Below are 17,497 nucleotides of genomic sequence, written 5' to 3' on the forward strand. Positions count from 1 at the left end.
GGTCCTGTGCAGTGAAGAAGTTGTGCTCGAACTTGTGCATGAAAATGTTGGTGTATTGGGGTGCGAATTTGGTCCCCATGGCTGTTCCGTGTGCTTGGGTAAAGAACTGGTTATCGAAGGTGAAGACATTGTGATCCAGGATGAAGCGGATGAGTTGTAGGATGGCGTCTGGAGATTGGCTGTTGTTGGTGTTGAGTATTGATGCTGTTGCAGCGATGCCGTCATTGTGGGGGATACTGGTGTAGAGTGCCGAGACGTCCATCGTGGTGAGAAGTGTTCCTGGTTCAACTGGTCCGTGGGTACTGAGTTTTTGTAGGATATGCCATGCCAGACATGCAAGACATGCCAGATCATCGACACAGATACCACCATCACACGAGAGGACACCACCCACCAGGTACATGGTTCATACTCCTGTGACTCGGCCAACGTTGTCTACCTCATACGTTGCAGGAAAGGATGCCCCGGAGCATGGTACATTGGCGAGACCATGCAGACACTGCGACAACGGATGAACGGACACCGCGCAACAATCGCCAGGGTTCCCTCCCAGTCGGGGAACACTTCAGCAGTCAAGGACATTCAGCCACCGATCTTCGGGTAAGCGTTCTCCAAGGCGGCCTTCAAGACACACGACAACGCAAAATCGGCGAGCAGAAATTGATAGCCAAGTTCCGCACCCATGAGGACGGCCTCAACCGGGATCTTGGGTTCATGTCACACTACACGTAACCCCACCAGCGAGTAAAAGATATCTGTTTTTAATACAACGGGTCATTCTCTGTCTTTCTCTTCCTTTCGGATGTTTATCCCTCTCTCTCTTTTGTGTTCTGGCCGTTTGTATATTCGGTGGTCCTGTAGGTAACACCTCTCTGTCTGAACACTTTGATTGCCTTGACAATGGGTAGTTGGAAAGATTATCTGTAATCACCAGGCATTGTTCTCTGAATATGAATGCGAAACGTTCAAGGATTCCCACATTCACCTGACGAAGGAGAAAGCCTCCGAAAGCTTGTGATTTTCAAATAAAATTGTTGGATTATAACCTGGTGTTGTAAGATTCTTTACATTTGTCAACCCCAGTCCATCACCGGCATCTCCACATCATAATCTTGAAGACCACTGTCAGGTCTCCCTCAACTTTCTCAACTGCAGTGAAAAAAGCGCTCAAATGTTTGTCTAGAGCAGAAAGTACAAAGCTTTCATGTGTAAATGCAGTGGATTATGTATGTGTTGGCATTGGGAAATATTCAATACCCCATCAACCCAATTACATTCTCTTTTTATAATGGCTACATTCCTATATTTGTCATTACAGTGGCAGTCATGATTCACCAGGCAAGTGTTTATTTAAAGCCTTTCATAATAAGTGCTTTACAATAGTAACAGACATAAGATAGATTTATAGGAGTAATATCAGGTCACAGTATTATCACATTTATATTCCTGTGATACAGGTATTTATCATGCTCCAAATATTAAAAAAGCATGCCATTTCTAGGCATTCATTGAAATTGGTCTGATTTGTTATTCTAATACATTCTTATTGATCTTGAGTTACTTTTGCCATTACAGGCTCAGGACAAATGATATAAACTAACATGTTGCACTACAGTCTCTTAAGTTTTATTAGCTAATGCATAATATAGTATCTTTGACAGTGAATAATAGAATTTAGAGAAACTGCTAATGAAAATCTAGCCACCTCGAACCAGGTGCTTATTATACAGCCTGACTGCTAATTGAATGGGCATAATGATATTGAATCTTGCACAGTCATCACCTGATATTAAATGATGTTCACAAGATGATCTCTCATGTAAAGATTAGAATAATGTATTCAAAGATGTAGTCGTGTTTTGACGATAAGAACATAAGAACATAAGAAATAGGAGCGGGAGTAGGCCAATCGGCCCCTCGAGCCTGCTCCGCCATTCAATAAGATCATGGCTGATCTGATCCTAACCTCAAATCTAAATTCATGTCCAATTTCCTGCCCACTCCCCGTAACCCCTAATTCCCTTTACTTCTAGGAAACTGTCTATTTCTGTTTATGGATGTTGTATCTCTAAGTTACAGTAGGCAGATTTGCTTCAACGCCGTTTTGAGTATGGATCAACAAAATAATGCTTTGTATGCTTCTTTGAGCAGGAATTTTCCAGAAAATTACTCAGAATTGCAAGTTACTCTTGGCCTGTCATCTATACATCTTCGGACTGCTGAGAAGTGTATGAACATAGATTTACCAGTAGGGGTCAGAATTGTTCCTCCCTCCTGCCGCAGCCTCCAGTACATTACGGGAGATGGATTACACATGAGGCTGCAAGTTCAGATTGATAGACCTGCAGGTGACTATGTCTTATATTTTTGATTACATTCATTATGTTGCAAATTATTGGCAAATGTAGTCTGTAATTTAAAAATCTCACAATTTACACAAGATTATTATATTTACCCAATAGCCCAGTAGATACTTAAATTTCATAGTTAAACTTTAGGCTGCTGGCAGGACCAGACAAATTTCCTGGCCTGGGCCATTTATTTTTAAGTTAGTAGTTCACATACCTTGAACATTCAAACATAAACTAAGATTATAGCAACAAAGCTGTTCAAATATCAGGAATGTTTCGTGATTATATGACCACAGAGCACACTTCAAATATAATTTTAAATTAAAAATGGAAGCGCTTTACTTCTGCTTACCCTGTGTTCCTTTCTCCTGAGTGCCTTATTGGCTTTATCAGTGACTATCTTATATTTATGACCCCTAGTTTGGGAAACTTCCCCCCCCCCCCCCCCCCCCCCACACAAGCGGAAACATCTCTACTTCTACCCTATCAAACCCCTTCATAATCTTAAAGACCTCTATTAGGTCATCTCTTTTCTAGAAAAAGAGCTTGTATTTTAAGAATAATCCATTGGTTGAGGGCTGCTGTTGCCAGTACAGGAACTACCTCCCAAAGAGGAGGGGTATGATTGCAGGACAAAAGAACTTTCCAAATAATGTACGTGTCAAACATAATGCTACCCAGGATTGTGCACATGTAAAGTTAATTAGAGGATAAATCCATACCCAAGCCCAAATTCTAACATCTTAAATCATTTCCTGTTTATATCTGTCAGATTACTTAGAATTCTAATTTTTTTTATTCATTCATGGGATGTGGGCGTTGCTGGCAAGGCCAACATAGAAATAGACAGTTTCCTAGAAGTAAAGGGAATTAGGGCTACGGGGAGCGGGCAGGAAATTGGATATGAATTTAGATTTGAGGTTAGGTTCAGATCAGCCATGATCTTATTGAATGGCGGAGCAGGCTCGAGGGGCCGATTGGCCTACTCCTGCTCCTATTTCTTATGTTCTTATGTTCTTATAGTCAAAACACGACTACATCTTTGAATACATTATTCTAATCTTTACATGAGAGATCATCTTGTGAACATCATTTAATATCAGGTTCTTATTAACATTTATTGCCCATCCCTGCTCCGCCATTCAATAAGATCATGGCTGATCTGTAGTGCTGAAGTCTTGTGCTCCAGAACTAGCTGCGCCTCTAGCCAAGCTGTTCCAGTACAGCTACAACACTGGCATCTACCCAACAATGTGGAAAATTGCCCAGGTATGTCCTGTCCACAAAAAGCAGGACAAATACAAACCGGCCAACGACCGCCCCATCAGTCTACTCTCAATCATCAGCAAAGTGATGGAAGGTGTCGTCGACAGTGCTATCAAGCGACACTTACTCATCAATAACCTGCTCACCGATGCTCAGTTTGGGTTCCGCCAGGACCACTCGGCTCCAGACCTCATTACAGCCTTGGTCCAAATATGGACAAAAGAGCTGAATTCCAGAGGTGAGGTGAGAGTGACTGCCCTTGACATCAAGGCAGCATTTGACCGAGTGTGGCACCAAGGAGCCCTAGTAAAATTGAAGTCAATGGGAATCAGGGGGAAAACTCTCCAGTGGCTGGAATCATACCTAGCACAAAGGAAGATGGTGGTGGTTGTTGGAGGCCAATCATCTCAGCCCCGGGACATTGCTGCAGGAGTTCCTCAGGGCAGTGTCCTAGGCCCAACCATCTTCAGCTGCTTCATCAATGACTTTCCCTCCATCATAAGGTCAGAAATGGGGATGTTCGCTGATGACTGCACAGTGTTCAGTTCCATTCGCAACCCCTCAAATAATGAAGCAGTCCGAGCCCGCATGCAGCAAGACCTGGACAACATCCAGGCTTGGGCTCACAAGTGGCAAGTAACATTCGCGCCAGATAAGTGCCAGGCAATGACCATCTCCAACAAGAGAGAGTCTAACCACCTCCCCTTGACATTCAACGGCATTACCATTGCCGAATCCCCCACCATCAACATCCTGGGGGTCACCATTGACCAGAAACTTAACTGCTCTAGTAGCCATATAAATACTGTGGCTACTAGAGCAGGTCAGAGGCTGGGTATTCTGCGGCGAGTGACTCACCTCCTGACTCCACAAAGCCTTTCCACCATCTACAAGGCACAAGTCAGGAGTGTGATGGAATACTCCCCACTTGCCTGGATGAGTGCAGCTCCAACAACACTCAAGAAGCTCGACACCATCCAAGATAAAGCAGCCCGCTTGATTGGCACCCCATCCACCACCCTGAACATTCACTCCCTTCACCACCGGCGCACCGTGGCTGCAGTGTGTACTATCCACAGGATGCACTGTAGCAACTCGCCAAGGCTTCTCCGACAGCACCTCCCAAACCCGCGACCTCTACCACCTAGAAGGACAAGAGCAGCAGGCACATGGGAACAACACCACCTGCACGTTCCCCTCCAAGTCACACACCATCCCGACTTGGAAATATATCGCCGTTCCTTCATTGTCGCTGGGTCAAAATCCTGGAACTCCCTTCCGAACAGCACTGTGGGAGAACCGTCACCACACGGACTGCAGCGGTTCAAGAAGGCGGCTCACCACCACCTTCTCAAGGGCAATTAGGGATGGGCAATAAATGCTGGCCTCGCCAGCGACGCCCACATCCCGTGAACGAATAAAAAAAAAAAAAAATTGCCCTTGAGAAGGTGGTGGTGAGCCGCCTTCTTGAACCGCTGCAGCCCGTATGGTGAAGGTTCTCCCACAGTGCTGTTAGGTAGGGAGTTCCAGGATTTTGACTCAGCGACGATGAAGGAACAGCGATATATTTCCAAGTCAGAGTGGTGTGTGACAAGGAGGGGAATATGCAGGTGGTGTTGTTCCCATGCGCCTGCTGCCCTCGTCCTTCTAGGTGGTAGAGGTCGCGGGTTTGGGAGGTGCTGTCGGAGAAGCCTTGGCGAGTTGCTACAGTGCATCCTGTGGATAGTACACACTGCAGCCACGGTGCGCCGGTGGTGAAGGGAGTGAATGTTCAGGGTGGTGGATGGGGTGCCAATCAAGCGGGCTGCTTTATCTTGGATGGTGTCGAGCTTCTTGAGTGTCGTTGGAGCTGCACTCATCCAGGCAAGTGGAGAGTATTCCATCACACTCCTGACTTGTGCCTTGTCGATGGTGGAAAGGCTTTTGGGAGTCAGGAGGTGAGTCACTTGCCGCAGAATACCCAGCCCCTGACCTGCTCTTGTAGCCACAGTATTTATGTGGCTGGTCCAGTTAAGTTTCTGATCAATGGTGACCCCCAGGATGTTGATGGTGGGGGATTCGGTGATGGTAATGCCATTGAACGTCAAGGGGAGGTGGTTATACTCTCTCTTGTTGGAGATGGTCATTGCCTGGCACTTGTCTGACGCGAATGTTACTTGCCACTTATGAGCCAAGCCTGGATGTTGTCCAGGTCTTGCTGCATGCGGGCACTGACTACTTCATTATCTGAGGGGTTGCGAATGGAACTGAGCACTGTGCAATCATCAACGAACATCCCCATTTCTGACCTTATGCTGGAGGGAAGGTCATTGATGAAGCAGCTGAAGATGGTTGGGCCTCGGACACTGCCCTGAGGAAATCCTGCAGCAATGTCCTGGGGCTGAGATGATTGGCCTCCAACAACCACTACCATCTTCCTTTGTACTAGGTATGACTCCATCCACTGAAGAGTTTTCCCTCTGATTCCCATTGACTTCAATTTTACTAGGGCTCCTTGGTGCCACACTCGGTCAAATACTGCCTTGATGTCAAGGGCAGCCACACTCACCTCACCTCTGGAATTCAGCTCTTTTGTTCATGTTTGGACCAAGGCTGTAATGAGGTCTGGAGCTGAGTGGTCCTGGCAGAACCCAAACTGAGCATTGGTGAGCAGGTTATTGGTGAGTAAGTACCGCTCGATAGCACTTTTGATGACACCTTCCATCACTCTGCTGATGATTGAGAGTAGATTGATGCGGTGGTAATTGGCCAGATTGGATTTGTCCTGATTTCTGTGGACAGGACATTCCTGGGCAATTTTTCACTTTGTCAGTTAGGTGCCAGTGTTGTAGCTGTACTGGAACAGCTTGGCTAGAGGCGTAAATCGCTTCACTTTTGGAAGTTAGAATTCTAGATGCAGAATTCTCGATACAGACCTATCTCTTCAAAGACAAGTATAGTCTACTGAATGGTTTAATGGTCTCTCAGAATTACAGCACTTACTGTCTCACTGGAAACTTCTCATTTCTCTGCTTGTTAGTGGCTGAGGGACAGGTTGTACAAATTTTCAATGCATGAATAAACTGACTGTACAACTATCAAGCAGCTCAGGGATGAGTAAGTTACGATCAGTTTGTAAGCGGATTGAAAAATCTAAACAAGATGCCTCATCGCAACTACTGTGTTGAATTGGTGATTAAAGACCGTCTGAGAAGCAGGCCTTTTGTATAGATTGTGTAATCACACTTCCTTTTTAATATTTCTTCTGATTTTTTTCACATATGCTTATAATATTCGTTGAGGGGTCTTGGTCTATGATTTTTCTGCATGCTTCTAAATTGAGCATAATTCACTCATGCCTGAGGCGATTGTGAATTATGTAGTCAGTTTATTCATGGATAGAAAATATTTACAATTTGGACTGTCAGCCGCTAGTATGTTCGTTATCATTTTTGCAAATGCTTTGCTTGAAGCGTGTTTACTAGTCAGGGTTGTGGGGTAGGCGCTTCGGTTAGAAACTGTGTCAGGACAGTAACAGAAACTGAGCTCAAGGCACAGGCCTTGCAAGTGTGATGTTGCAGTGATTGACGGGCATCTCATTGCTCATAGTAAATGTTGCAAATCATTACTGATAGTTTTAATTTTAAAGCGTATCACTGCATGAAAAATAAGGGTTATGTTTCTGGAATTGAAAGAATACTGTTAGAGGGAAAGTCTGTTAAGCAGATTGGTTAAGGTACGGTAACACACAGTGTAAAATGTAACTGTGTAAATTTGTACAACCTGTCCCTCAGCCACTAACAAGCGGAGAAATGAGAAGTTTCCAGTGAGACAGTAAGTGATGTTCCTGCAAGCATGCAAAGCATGTGTGGCTGAAAAGATTGTTTATTTAAGTGTCAAGTTATTATTGATACTTTAAGTATGAAGATTATCTGGGAATATATTAAATCGTTGACAAAGCTTATATTTAAAATGCTGAAAAAGTTAAGTTTGCACATTACTTTCTTGTTGTAATATGCAAATCTTGACTTTATTTAAATGGAAAATCTAATTTTGAAGAATTCATCACAAGTATTAGCAATTAATAATTAATGTTTCATGTTTCTTTAGAACTGTTTCCAACTGTGATGGCAACCTTGGAGGCCCAGACAAGCTACGTCTTTCGGTGCCAGACCTGTGGACAGTCAGTACTCAAGAAACAGTAAGGCAATTTAGAATCATAGAATGATACAGCACAGAAGGAGGCCAATTGACCCACCGTGCCTGTGAAAGAACTATCCAATTAGTCCCACTCCCCTGCTTTTTCCCCTTCAAGTATTTATCCAATTCCCTTTTGAAAGTTATTATTGAATTTGCCTCCATCACCCTTTTGGGCAGTACATTCCAGATCATCCCGACTCTGTGTAAATTTTTTTCTCCTCATCTCGCCTCTGGTTCTTTTGCCAATTACCTTAAATCTGTGTCCTCTGTTTACCAACCCTTCTGCCACTGGAAACTGTTTCTCCTTATTTACTCAATCAAAACTCTTCATGATTTTGAACATTACTATCAAATCTTCCCTTAACCTTCTCTGCTCCAAAAGAACAATCCAGTTTCTCTTGCCTCTCCAGGCAACTGTAGTCTTTCATACCTGGTACCATTCTAGTAAATCTCCTGTGTACCCTCTCAATGGCTTTGACATCCTTCCTAAAATGTGGTGCCCAGAATTGGCCACAATACTCCAGCTGGGGCCTAACCAGTGTTTTACAAAGGTTTAGCATAACTTCCTTGTTTTTGTATTCTATGGCTCCATTTATTAAGCCAAGGATGCCGTATGTCTTTTTAGCAAGAATCCCGTATGCCTTTTTGATCTATTTTTCATGAGTGGCAGTGGAAAGGTATCTGTAACAGAAATAGTGTAATGTATATTAATATGTTATTCAATATTGAGAGTTGTGTTAGGTATCAGCCTTGACTCAGTGGTAGCACTCTCGCCTCTGAGTCAGAAGGTGGTGGGTTCAAGTCCCATACCAGAGACTTGAGCACATAATTTAGGCCGACACTTTGTTGCAGTTCTGAGGGAGCACTGTACTGACGGAAGTGCCGTCTTTTGGATGAGACGTTATACTGAGGCCCCGTCTGCCCCCTCAGGTGGACGAAGAAAAGATCGCATAGCTCTTTTTAAAGAAGAGCCAAGGGAGTTATCCCGATGTCCTGGCCAATATTTATCCTTCAACCAACATCACTAAAACAGATAATCTGGCCATTTATGATGATGGTGTTTGTGGGACCCTGCTGTCTGCAAATTGGCTGCCGCGTTTCCCTACATTACAACAGTGATTACACTTCAAAAGTACTTCATTGGCTGTAAAGTGCTTTGGGACGTCCTGAGGTCATGAAAGGCGCTATATAAATGCAAGTTCTTTCTTTTCTTTTTCTCTCTTTCTTTCTCTCTCAGAACTTTTAAAGGAGCAGTGTGCCTCAGGTGTGATTTGTTCATAGTAGAATTGCTAATGATTTTGTAAATGAAAGTCTATCTTGTGGTTTCAATAAAAGCAAAATTGCATTCTTGTTATTTCATCAGGGCTGCTGAGCCTTTATGTTCCCACTTGGGCCTTGACATTTTCACATGTCTACAGTGTGTTCCTATCTCCTGTGTGCCACATCGCATGAAAAGACAGAGAGAATAGTCTCTCCATTGTAACCTTTGTTGTATTAGATTCTGAGGTATATGGTGCCTGGTGGCACTGTCAAGTTGAAGGTTACACTAACCATTTTAAAACCTGATTTTAAATTAGAACCACATACTTTGAATAATATAAAAACATTTGGCATGCATTTTTGTGTCCATCATTTCTCCATCACATTTCAAGTATCACACTCAAATTTCTATCACACAGAAAACAATAACATAAAGAAACAAGAGCATTCATTTGACATAGGAGCCCAAACACCCTAAATTCTGAATAACTTTATCATACTTCAAAAAAAATAGAAAGTGAGAGTTGTAACATTGAACCTCAAGAGTAATTAAATTCTTACCTTGTCCATTGCTTACTTGGTAGTAGTTAGTCCTTGTAGCATTAAATGGCGACCACTTCACCTTAGCAGCAGAGCAATAGCTACTGCATTGCATGATATAAAATTGTTCTTACTAATCAGCTTATCATCTGACTTACCACGAGCAATGCCATGGGCGATCTGCTTGTAATGGTATAGATCCTCAACTATTTATCTTTAATGATATGGTTATTAGTAGTGAAATGTACTTTATCTTTTGTATCAGTAAGCTTATTGTGTGATAGGTCTTGAGTTGATCACATTTCAATTGAGAATGTTTCCTATGATTTTATTTTTGCTATTGATGTGCTAAGGCAAGCATAGCAGTTTCTAGTACTCTAATGATGTGATAATTTGCACGTAGGATGTTTCAGAGAGTTCTTCCTTTGCCGAGTGGAAATTGGAATGATTTGGTGGAACACTGGTGCTGTCATCCTGATCCGTTTGCCAAGAAGTTACAGCCAAAGCTGGATGACTGTTTGTTGGGTGATACGTTCCTGTTGGTGAATGTAGCGAGCATTGATGAAACTGCTGTGCATGAAGAGAAGGCAAACCAATCAGAGGCCAGTCAGAGTACAGATGATACCAGAACCCATCTGGTGCAGGTAGGGTCTTTGTTTTCGACAGATAGATACTTGAAAGGGATACACGTAGCCTTAAACTTGGCTGTGTTAACAATATTAGAAATAGGGACATAAAGATACTATCCTTAGTGAAAACAAGATTGAAGGCTGTATTTGCACTTCTGCATTTGAACCAAAACAGAACTCAAATATTTCTTCAGTTTCTTTCAGAATATTCTGGGGAAAAAAGGCACATCCGTTTTTCCTCTCTGTTTCTGTACTTCTGTTTTATAATCCTCGTATTTAGGAAAACACAAAAAATGGGTGCAACAAGTTGATACTCTATTACACTGTTCCCCGGAGGTAGATAGGACACAACTAGCTCCCAGATTCTGCTCACGGTTCTATGTTTCAGGTGCACTAATGGGTGGCCGGGGGTGGGGGAAACACTTATTTCAAGGAGGTAGGGAAATCCAGAGGAGAGCCAAGTTTGAGTTGACGTCAAATACTAGTTAATGACCGGTTTAACTAAAATCAGCGTAGGCAGAGATTTGGGAGCAGATCACCTGCTTACCTTCTTGGCTGGGGAATGGTGTGTAACCTGAGAATATCTACAAGACAGGAGGGGACAATAACATGAAGAAAACAAAAAAAAATGTACAGCAAATCAGGTTTGCAGACCTTGGCAGAAAGGAGATGCTTGCTTTCAACGATGAAAAATATTTTGGTTATCAAAGGGTTAGCTCTTTGAACACTGACCTCTGCACAATATGTCTTACTCAGTCAGCTTGTTTTCTGCTTGATGTGAAAAGGAGATTGAAAATTTTCTTTAGGCACGTATATATTTTTGGGTCACTTAGATTGCTGTAAGGTTTTTATGTCGCTTAACCAATTGTTTTTTTTGAACTAGAAATATTTGTATATTTGTAACTAATCGCTATTTTGCAATATTTTTGGCTGAGCCTTTATTTCTTGATATGAAATACGAGTGTTGGTTCAGCAATTTACCTGACTGCTGATGGGTTCCTATTCAAACACAATGTTCAGTTATTTAGATTGTTAAATCTCACCCTAGCTTTTACGGTATCCCCAGGCGACACACCATTCCTCATCTGGGACGGCACGCAAGTGATCCGTTTGAAGGCTAGGGTTAAGTTGCATAAAACCCATGGGAGTCATTTCATCAGTATTTTTCCCTTATTTATCAATCTGGGTACAATTAATAAAAGTAAACTGCAGTAATTAATAATAGTGATGCCCCCTGGCTACCCATTTACCAACCAGTGGAAACAATCTTTCATTATTTTCCCTCTTGAGACCTTTCATAATGCTGTAAACCTCCATTAGATTTCCCTTAATCTTTTCTGTTTCAGTGGAAAAAAAGCTCAGTAGAAAATCGTGTGAGACTGTAGCAGCATCCCTTTGGACAGTGAAATAATTGGACAAATGATGTATCCGTTCTGATTATTGAATACATAATTTCTGGAATTACTCTCAAAGATTGCTTTTATATTTTTCAAAAATATGTCATTTTCCTCACCGTTCAGAACTCCTGTGCCATTTAAAATCACAGTATATCCAGCACTTGTTTCTTTTTCTCCTTTCTCTCCTGAACCTGCTGATGTACTATTTTATCTGCAATGGCAGCCCTTGGTACCTCACCCAAATGGCCATTCTTCATTTGTGAGGTGAGACAGTGCATGTTAGATGGGGTAGTTGATGGTACCGAGCATCCCAGCTAAACCTCAACCTGTCCTCACTTCTTGTTCAGATATGTAGGGTGTTACAATTTGTGCTTTCTCCCAACACTTTTAACTTGCATTCACAACAAAACAAATGTGATATGCAAAAGCAGACCCTATCTCCTACGGATCAAAATCCACCTGCACAGAATAACAGTTACCCTTTCATTGTGATAGCAGCCACTGGAGATCACAGGAGGTGCCCACCCTATTCTCATATTTTCTCTGAAAGGTGGACCGATGTGTAAGGGCTAGCCTAAACTAAAAGGTTTATCACAAATTTGATAATAAAAGCACCAAGGAACATAGGAACAGGAGTCGGCTATTCAGCCCCTCGAGCCTGTTTTGCCATTCAATTAGATCATGGCTGATCTGTACCTCAACTCCTTTTACCCGCCTTTGCTCCATAGTCCCTTAATACCTAAAAATCTATTGAACTCGGTGTTTGACACATCAAGAAAACCAATGTACAATACTTGAAACAATAACGATAGAATCAGACCACAAGGGGTTAAAATGCACATTTCCAGAGGGCGGCCTGGAAATTCATTTGCACTCGTTTTTGGGAATGAACCGAGCGGTGACAGCGACTGCCACACCTAAACTGATTGGCAAGAGGATCACGCGATATTGGTCCTCTTGCATCATCAGGAGGCGAATGGCACACCGTGGGCACTAATCATGCCCAAATAGGTAGTTTGCTGTTCGCAAAGAGGAGCAAAATCGGCTGGCTGGTTGCCAGTGCTGGTAGCATAGTGGTTATGTTACTGGGCTAGTAATGCAGAGGCCTGGACTAAAATCCAGAGTCATGAGTTCAAATCCCGCCACGGCAGCTGGCGAATTTAAATTCAATTAATTACTTAAATTCAATTAATTAAATAAAAATCTGGAATTAAAATACTAGTATCAGTAATGGTGGCCATGAAACTACCGGATTGTCGTAAAAACCCATCTGGTTCACTAATGTCCTTTAGGGAAGGAAACCTGCCGTCCTTACCCTGTCTGGCCTATATGTGACTCCAGACCCACAGCAATGTGGTTGATTCTTAATTGCCCTCTGAAATGGCCTAGCAAGCCACTCAGTTGTAAAATCTCGCTACGAAAAGTCATAATAAGAATAAAACCGGACAGACCACCCGGCATCGGACCACTAGGCACCGGACACGACAACGGCAAAACACCAAGCGCAGTTGACCCTGCAAGGTCCTCCTTACTAACATCTGGGGACTTGTGCCAAAATTGGGAGAGCTGTCCCACAGACTAGTCAAGCAACAGCCTGACATAGCCATACTCACAGAATCATACCTTTCAGCCAACGTCCCAGACTCTTCCATCACCATCCCTGGGTATGTCCTGTCCCACCGGCAGGACAGACCCACCAGAGGTGGCGGTACAGTGATATACAGTCAGGAGGGAGTGGCCCTGGGAGTCCTCAACATTGACTCTGGACCCCATGAAATCTCATGGCATCAGGTCAAACATGGGCAAGGAAACCTCCTGCTGATTACCACCTACCGTCCTCCCTCAGCTGATGAATCAGTCCTCCTCCATGTTGAGCACCACTTGGAGGAAGCACTGAGGGTAGCAAGGGCACAAAATGTACTCTGGGTGGGGGACTTCAATGTCCATCACCAAGAGTGGCTCGGTAGCACCACTACTGACCGAGCTGGCCGAGTCCTGAAGGACGTAGCTGCTGGACTGGGCCTGAGGCAGGTGGTGAGCGAACCAACACGAGGGAAAAACTTACTTGACCTCGTCCTCACCAATCTACCTATTGCAAATGCATCTGTCCATGACAGTATTGGTAGGAGTGACCACCGCACAGTCCTCGTGGAGATGAAGTCCCGTCTTCGCACTGAGGACACCATCCAATGTGTTGTGTGGCACTACCACCGTGCTAAATGGGATAGATTCAGAACAGATCTAGCAGCTCAAAACTGGGCATCCATGAGGCGCTGTGGGCCATCAGCCGCAGATTTGTATTCCACCACAATCTGTAACCTCATGGCCCGGCATATTCCTCACTCTACCATTACCAACAAGCCAGGGGATCAACCCTGGTTCAATGAGGAGTGTAGAAGAGCATGCCAGGAGCAGCACCAGGCATACCTAAAAATGAGATGCCAACCTGGTGAAGCTACAACTCAGGACTACATGCATGCTAAACAGCAGAAACAACATGCTATAGACAGAGCTAAGCGATTCCACAACAAACGGATCAGATCAAAGCTCTGCAGTCCTGCCACATCCAGTCGTGAATGTTGGTGGACAATTAAACAACTAACGGGAGGAGGAGGCTCTGCAAACATCCCCATCCTCAATGATGGCGGAGTCCAGCACGTGAGTGCAAAAGACAAGGCTGAAGCGTTTGCAACCATCTTCAGCCAGAAGTGTCGAGTGGATGACCCATCTCGGCCTCCTCCCGATATCCCCACCATCACAGAAGCCAGTCTTCGGCCAATTCGATTCACTCCACGTGATATCAAGAAACGGCTGAGTGCACTGGATACAGCAAAGGCTATGGGCCCCGACAACATCCCAGCTGTAGTGCTGAAGTCTTGTGCTCCAGAACTAGCTGCGCCTCTAGCGAAGCTGTTCCAGTACAGCTACAACACTGGCATCTACCCGACAATGTGGAAAATTGCCCAGGTATGTCCTGTCCACAAAAAGCAGGACAAATCCAATCCGGCCAATTACCGCCCCATCAGTCTACTCTCAATCATCAGCAAAGTGATGGAAGGTGTCATCGACAGTGCTATCAAGCGGCACTTACTTACCAATAACCTGCTCACCGATGCTCAGTTTGGGTTCCGCCAGGACCACTCGGCTCCAGACCTCATTACAGCGTTGGTCCAAACATGGACAAAAGAGCTGAATTCCAGAGTTGAGGTGAGAGTGACTGCCCTTGACATCAAGGCAGCATTTGACCGAGTGTGGCACCAAGGAGCCCTAGTAAAATTGAAGTCAATGGGAATCAGGGGGAAAACTCTCCAATGGCTGGAGTCATACCTAGCACAAAGGAAGATGGTAGTGGTTGTTGGAGGCCAATCATCTCAGCCCCAGGACATTGCTGCAGGAGTTCCTCGGGGCAGTGTCCTAGGCCCAACCATCTTCAGCTGCTTCATCAATGACCTTCCCTCCATCATAAGGTCAGAAATGGGGATGTTCGCTGATGACTGCACAGTGTTCAGTTCCATTCGCAACCCCTCAAATAATGAAGCAGTCCGAGCCTGCATGCAGCAAGACCTGGACAACATCCAGGCTTGGGCTCATAAGTGGCAAGTAACATTCGCGCCAGATAAGTGCCAGGCAATGACCATCTCCAACAAGAGAGAGTCTAACCACCTCCCCTTGACATTCAACGGCATTACGATCGCCGAATCCCCCACCATCAACATCCTGGGGGTCACCATTGACCAGAAACTTAACTGGACCAGCCACATAAATACTGTGGCTACAAGAGCAGGTCAGAGGCTGGGCATTCTGCGGCGAGTGACTCACCTCCTGACTCCCCAAAGCCTTTCCACCATCTACAAGGCACAAGTCAGGAGTGTGATGGAATACTCTCCACTTGCCTGGATGAGTGCAGCTCCAACAACACTCAAGAAGCTCGACACCATCCAAGATAAAGCAGCCCGCTTGATTGGCACCCCATCCACCACACTAAACATTCACTCCCTTCACCAGCGGCGCACTGTGGCTGCAGTATGTACCATCCACAGGATGCACTGCAGCAACTCGCCAAGGCTTCTTCGACAGCACCTCCCAAACCCGCGACCTCTACCACCTAGAAGGACAAGAGCAGCAGGTACATGGGAACAACACCACCTGCACGTTCCCCTCCAAGTCACACACCATCCCGACTTGGAAATATATCGCCGTTCCTTCATTGTCACTGGGTCAAAATCCTGGAACTCCCTTCCTAACAGCACTATGGGAGAACCGTCACCACACGGACTGCAGCGGTTCAAGAAGGCAGCCCACCACCACCTTCTCGAGGGCAATTAGGGATGGGCAACAAATGCTGGCCTCGCCAGCGACGCCCACATCCCATGAACGAATACAAAAAAAAGTGCTAGCTCTTTAACTGGAGCTATCTATGCTAATCCTATTTCCCTGTCCTTTCACTGTATGCTTTTATATTCTTTCATTTCATATGCTTCTCAATTCTGCCTTGATAGCCATTTGTAGTGAAACATTCCAAGTTCCAATAATCCTTTGTTAAAAAAAAATTCTTCAGTCTGATTTGTTAAGGGGAGGTCATGTTTGACTAACTTGATTGAATTTTTCAAGGAGGTGACAAGGATGATCGATGAGGGTAGCGTATTTGATGTAGTCTAAATGGATTTTAGCAAGGCTTTTGACAAGGTCCCACATGGCAGACTGGTCACAAAAGTAATGGCCCATAGGATCCAAGGGAATGTGGCAAATTGGCTCAGTGGCAGAAAGCAAAGGGTAATGGTCGGGTGTTTTTGCGACTGGAAGGCTGTCTCCAGTGAGGTGCCGCAGGGCTCGGTACTCGGTCCTTTGCTTTTTGTGGTATACATTAACGATTTGGACTTAAACGTAGGGGGCATGATTAAGAAATTTGCGGATGACACAAAGATAGGCCGTGTGGTTGATAGTGAGGAGGAAAGCTGTAGACTGCAGGAAGATATCAATGGACTGGTCAGATGGGCAGAAAAGTGGCAAATGGAGTTCAATCCGGAGAAGTGTGAGGTAATGCATTTGGGGAGAGCAAACAAGGCAAGGGAATTCACAATAAATGGAGGATACTGAGAGGTGTAAAGGAAGTGAGGGACCTTGGAGTGCATGTCCAGAGATCCCTGAAGGTAGCAGGACAGGTAGATAAGGTGGTTAAGAAGGCATATGGAATGCTATTCTTTATTAGCCGAGGCGTAGAATATAAGAACAGGAAGGTTATACTAGAACTGTATAAAACACTAGTTAGGCCACAGCTTGAGTACTGCGCACAGTTCTGGTCACCACATTACAGGAAGGATGTAATTGCACTAGAGAGGATGCAGAGGAGATTTACGAGGATATTGCCAGGACTGGAGAATTTTAGCTGTGACGACAGATTGGATAGGCTGGGGTTGTTTTCCTTGGAACAGAGGAGGCTGAGTGGTGATTTGATTGAGGTGTACAAAATGATGAGGGGCCTAGATAGAGTGGGTAGGAAGGACCTATTTCCCTGAGCAGAGGGGTCAATAACCAGGGGGCGTAGATTTAAAGTAATTGGTAGAAGGATTAGAGCGGAAATGAGGAAAAATATTTTTACCCAGAGGGTGGTAAGAGTCTGGAACTCACTGCCTGAGAGGGTGGTACAGGCAGAAACCCTCAACTCATTTAAAAAATACCTGGATGTGCACCTGAAGAGCCGTGACCTGCAGGGCTACGGACTAAATGCGGGAAAGTGGGATTAAGCTGGGTGGCTCGTTTCTCAGTCGGTGCGGATACAATGGGCCAAATGGCCTCCTTCCGTGCCGTAAATTTTCTATGATTTATCTTTCCCCTTCACTCTTTAAGTGATAGCCCTCAGTTTATGCCCCCTGGT

General features: G+C 44.5%; 1 protein-coding gene across 5 annotated transcripts in view; it reads left to right on the forward strand.

Moving 5' to 3' along the window:
- Positions 1-17,497, forward strand: part of ube3d (ubiquitin protein ligase E3D) — a 228,799-nt gene that overhangs the window by 9,926 nt on the left and 201,376 nt on the right. For all 5 annotated transcript variants that reach the window (XM_067984914.1, XM_067984912.1, XM_067984915.1 and 2 more), the window contains exons 2-4: positions 2,152-2,348; positions 7,707-7,797; positions 10,000-10,240. In XM_067984914.1, the coding sequence (XP_067841015.1) occupies positions 2,152-2,348; positions 7,707-7,797; positions 10,000-10,240 (529 nt within the window). The remainder of the gene's footprint in view (positions 1-2,151; positions 2,349-7,706; positions 7,798-9,999; positions 10,241-17,497) is intronic.

The sequence above is a fragment of the Heptranchias perlo genome, chromosome 5, assembly GCF_035084215.1.
Source record: "Heptranchias perlo isolate sHepPer1 chromosome 5, sHepPer1.hap1, whole genome shotgun sequence".
Taxonomy (NCBI): domain Eukaryota; kingdom Metazoa; phylum Chordata; class Chondrichthyes; order Hexanchiformes; family Hexanchidae; genus Heptranchias; species Heptranchias perlo.